Below are 4,253 nucleotides of genomic sequence, written 5' to 3' on the forward strand. Positions count from 1 at the left end.
AATTCGCAGATGTATATAAACTGGTGTTATTGCAGGTAAAGACGCGAGGTGGTACTATATAAAAAGAGCTGAGACTCTACTGTTTTGAACAAGCATGAGATAGGTCAGTTGGACCACGTGATTTTATCCAAACGCAGGTTGTGAGTTCGAATCCTGCTGCCGCATCTTTTTTTGGCAGTAACTTAGTCCTCGAGCGACGGCCCAACTTGGCCCATATGCGTGAGACATGAAAAGAAGAGGCCTGAATTACCTGATTTCGTGGACAGGTCAAGGTGGGCCGGACGTACGAGACGGGAGGGTGCTCGATCACGCAACGCACGAAGCTCAAAATTTAGTACCACCTTGAATATGTTTTAAATTTAAACTGAAAGCGTAAAATTACGGAAAGAAGCATATTGTGACGGTGAACCCACGGAGTCAATCCGTGCTTTATTATAATATATATATTATTATTATTATTATTATAGGGAAATATTTGTCCAGTTCGTTGGAAACTTTCAAACAAGTCCGAACGAAAAAAAACTCTCACGTTAACATTTTTTCTGCAAAAATAACAGGTATTTATGTGATTACGTATAAAGCAAGAGGGTTTTCTGCAAAAAATATGCCACGTCGGCACCTGACAGACGGGCCCCAATAGTCAGATACACTGTCAATACGTATAAATCAGCCTTTTAGCTTTTTTGCAAAAACTTGGACCAATGTTGGTACTGACACGTAAAAATTAGCAATCGTGGTACCAATTTACATGGGATGCCTCAATTGTAGTACTTCTGTGTAATTAACTCTTTCTTTTACGTACCAGAAAAACTAACTAGCATATCTTCGGATATATCTAGCTACCTTGTGCTCCGCATAATGCTGGTTCCTTCTCCTGGTCCGGCAAACACGACCGTTGCGCGCCCTACACTTATAAATTCCTTGATCAACGACGAAAAACCTCAGACAAGCTTACAACAGTGAGCTTGTAGCAACCGCGGTACGGGCCCATGCATTACTGGGCGGGTCTCCTTTGGCAGTGGCCTCAGCCAAAGGAGACTTGCCCAGCGATGCAGCTTTTGCGCCCCATGAAAAGGTCATGCATCGTGTATAGTTTGCATAGTTGCTTGCTTTCAGTACGTTGTGATATGTGTAGTTGAAATTTCAAGTGTTATCAGGGCTTGTGGCTGGCACTGAAGGGCCGGTCCGTTTCCTCTCTGCAATGCATTCATGAACAGAGGGCGACACTGGAGAAAATCCCAACTAGTTGCAAGTTGCAGATGTAAATGCTTACAAGTTAATGCACTTCTCCACTCTGAGAGCATGACTCTCGCGACCGCGATCGTCCCCGCGTGAGTCGCGCGGCCGCCGCCGGCCGGATCTCCATGCTCCGGCCACCCCGCGTCTGCCGCTCCCAGATCCGGCCTTCACGTCGTCTGCTCCCCCCTTCCCTCCTGCCAGGAATCAGGTGTGGGAGCTGCGCCCCGGCGACCCCGCGCCGTCACTCCCGTCTTCACCGGCAGCTCCCCGTCGGCCATCCCCAACGCTGCTCCACGCCCCAGCGAGCGCGCTGTCGCCGCCTCCCGCTGAGATGTCTGCTGGCTCCGCGCCGCGCGTCGTCCCGCAGCCAGCCCCGTCTGTTGCTCGATCCCATCTGGATCGGGCCCCGCCGGCGCCGAGCCGCTCCGTCCATGCTGTTGGCGGGTCAGGGAAGGTGCCGGTGGTGTCCCCGAGCAAGTTGGTTGCGCCTGTGCGTGCGCCCGCGCGGCTGCCCGTGCAGGCCTCTGCTGCGTCGATATTGGAGGGCCCGGAGGGGATGTGCTCCCTCGTCGCCGCGCCACCGCATCTCGGCTCGGGTCGGCCAGATCCCGAGTCATGGACCTCTCTCGCCGCTGACGGCGACGACGACGATGAAGAGGAGCTGGCCCCTATGACACCGCCTGCTGCCAAGGCCTCGGCCCTAGTCGCTGCTCTGCCGGACGTGGTGGTGAAGGCGAGCGAGGGATGGCAGGAGGTGTTGCCCCGGCGTGGTCCGCGTCGCCCGACGTCGCTAGCCCCTGCAATGGCTCCCCGTCCAATCCCTGCTTGGCTGCACGGTAGATGTTGCAGATGCTTCGCTCCTGGGCATCGTGCGGCCGATTGCAGAGATCCGCTTCGGTGCTCCCGTTGCTTGGAGAATGGTCACCGTGCTCGCGGATGCCGCAATCCTTGGCGTCCTCTAAGTTTTTTGGCATGTCTTGCCATGCCGCCAGTCCTCGGTTCCATGCGCCATCCTGCTCTAGCTTCATGTAAGGATGCAATGAAATCCGTGCTCCCTTCCAAGGCGATTCACCATGGGTCTTGGGCGTCTGTCGTCTCTACTACCGTTGGCTCAGCAACCCCACCCGATATGATGTTGCGGTCCTCTCTGGCCGATCAGACAACATTGTTGCAGAGTTGTCTGGCACGGGTTCAGAGCTTTCTCGAGCGGGCGGAGGCTGCTCTTAGCAGGCTCTCCCTTGCACCGGCTAGGTCGCAGACCACTCTGATGTCATGCCCTTCTGGTGTGGAAGATGTTGCCTCTATGGAGGAAGGGAGGCAAGAGTTATATGGATGTTTCTCCCCTCGTGTTGAGAACGGTTCATCGTCACTCTCAGGCGAGTCCATTGTCGTGCTTGAAACTCCAGTGTTGCAGGTCATGCCCGAGCTACGAGAGCTATGTCTTCGCCCTGGTTCGCCTCTCTCTGTAGAGCATTTGGAGGTGGTCTCATCGGCGGCCTCGTGTGAGGGGCATGTGTTGCCAAAGTCATGTGAGCAACTGAAGGTGCCTGAGTCCATCGTGTTGGCGCTTCCTGTGGTCGATGAGGTTGCGTCAGTGATTCCTTTGGTTGAGGTTGTTGATGCGGTCAGTGTGTTGATGTCGGCTCTTGGCAGCGTCTTGGTTGATGACAACGAAACTAAGAAATTCAATGAGTTTTATGATTTTCTTGACAAATGGGTGGCTCATCAGCCGACATCTGGCAAGACAAGTGACCCTCCAAAGAAGAAGTCAACTAAGAAGAAACCAAAGAAGAAAAAAAACAAGAAGTGTGGCGCCATTCGAAAGGCGTTTGTGGGTTCATAATGGAGGATGGCCAGTTTTCGTTGGTGTGCTCGCTAGGAGTTTCATTGTGTTCTACAAGTATTGAGGGTTGCGGTTGTTGCTTGTTTAGAGGGCCGCTTGAGCGGTTTTGGGGTTTTGGTGTTTCGTATTTTGCGAGTAGTCCGTATTTAGGAGTCTGTATCGGTTTTCACTCGGTTTTTCGTAAATTAACCGGACAACTCTCTTCTTTTTAATTAATCGATGAGGCAAATATTTTTGCCTCCGTTTCGAATTTTTTTTTCAAGTGTTGCTTCTTGTCTGTAGGCCCGAACAGTCTAGGACCTGATCAAGGTGTGAGAAGAATTGTTATGCTCTACACGTACGCAAGCCGGCTGTAGGCAGGCGCGGTCGTGGTTGTTATCAGCAACTTCGACAAGTGATACATTGTTGAACTGACATCTCCGTATGCATATAGTCAGTATTCTGTACTAGTGGAAGGTACAAATGTTTCCCAGACTTTTTGTGATACAAACCATGCTAAGTTGTATGGTTAACACATACAACGATAATGTAGACTTCTAAATTTGTGAGTGTAAGACATAGAGAACAAGTGTTACAAGAAAGTTTGACTGAAAGTGGCTTTCGCACTGCTTTATATGGAATGCAACAACCAAGCATTACAACACGACAGTGCACCACACAAACGACAAAGGAAACTGCAAGATATAACGGTGATGAGGCTGGCAAGAAAGCCCCAAAACAACAAGCAAACAACAAAATAAAGATTAGAGCACCGCTTGAATCCTAGGAGCCCTTATCTACGATCAGGTAACCGGAGTCGAGAATGGAGCCAATTGGAGAGGGAGACTAGCCATCGGAGGAGCCTATGCTAGAGCCAAGCGTTGAGTTGTTCTTCTACCAGTTGACCTATGTTTAGTCGGTGCTGAGCAACCATTTAGTTCTTCTGCTTATGCAGCACTAGCTTTGCATGTCATCGCGCGTAGGTTGCTAGTTGTTACCCTTACAACCCAACTTCTTCTTTTTACCTATCAGTGAAATGATACACACTCTGTGTATTCACGATAAAAAATCCTTTTCTCAACGTCTCTCGTCCATAAGTCATGGCCATGCCAAAATAGCGATGGAAGCATGATTTTTTTCTTCTCAACGGACGATATGGAGCTTGGAGAAAAATAATAATAAAGAGATAGTA

The 4,253-nt window shown here is 50.4% G+C and overlaps 1 protein-coding gene across 1 annotated transcript; it reads left to right on the forward strand.

The window, feature by feature from the left end:
- The first annotated feature begins 1,161 nt into the window (after positions 1-1,161).
- LOC147992259 (uncharacterized) lies at positions 1,162-3,367 on the forward strand. The gene has a single exon (XM_087528849.1). The coding sequence runs from the start codon at positions 1,571-1,573 to the stop codon at positions 3,080-3,082; it is 1,512 nt and encodes a 503-aa protein (XP_087384975.1). The 5' UTR covers positions 1,162-1,570; the 3' UTR covers positions 3,083-3,367.
- The last annotated feature ends 886 nt before the right edge of the window (positions 3,368-4,253 follow it).

This window comes from Triticum urartu, chromosome 1A, assembly GCF_056163025.1.
Source record: "Triticum urartu cultivar PI428250 chromosome 1A, HENAU_Tu73, whole genome shotgun sequence".
NCBI lineage: Eukaryota > Viridiplantae > Streptophyta > Magnoliopsida > Poales > Poaceae > Triticum > Triticum urartu.

What these genes read in the sequence shown, in the direction of transcription:
- LOC147992259 (XM_087528849.1), top strand. Translation starts at nt 1,571, where the DNA reads ATGTCTGCTGGCTCCGCGCCGCGCGTCGTCCCGCAGCCAGCCCCGTCT.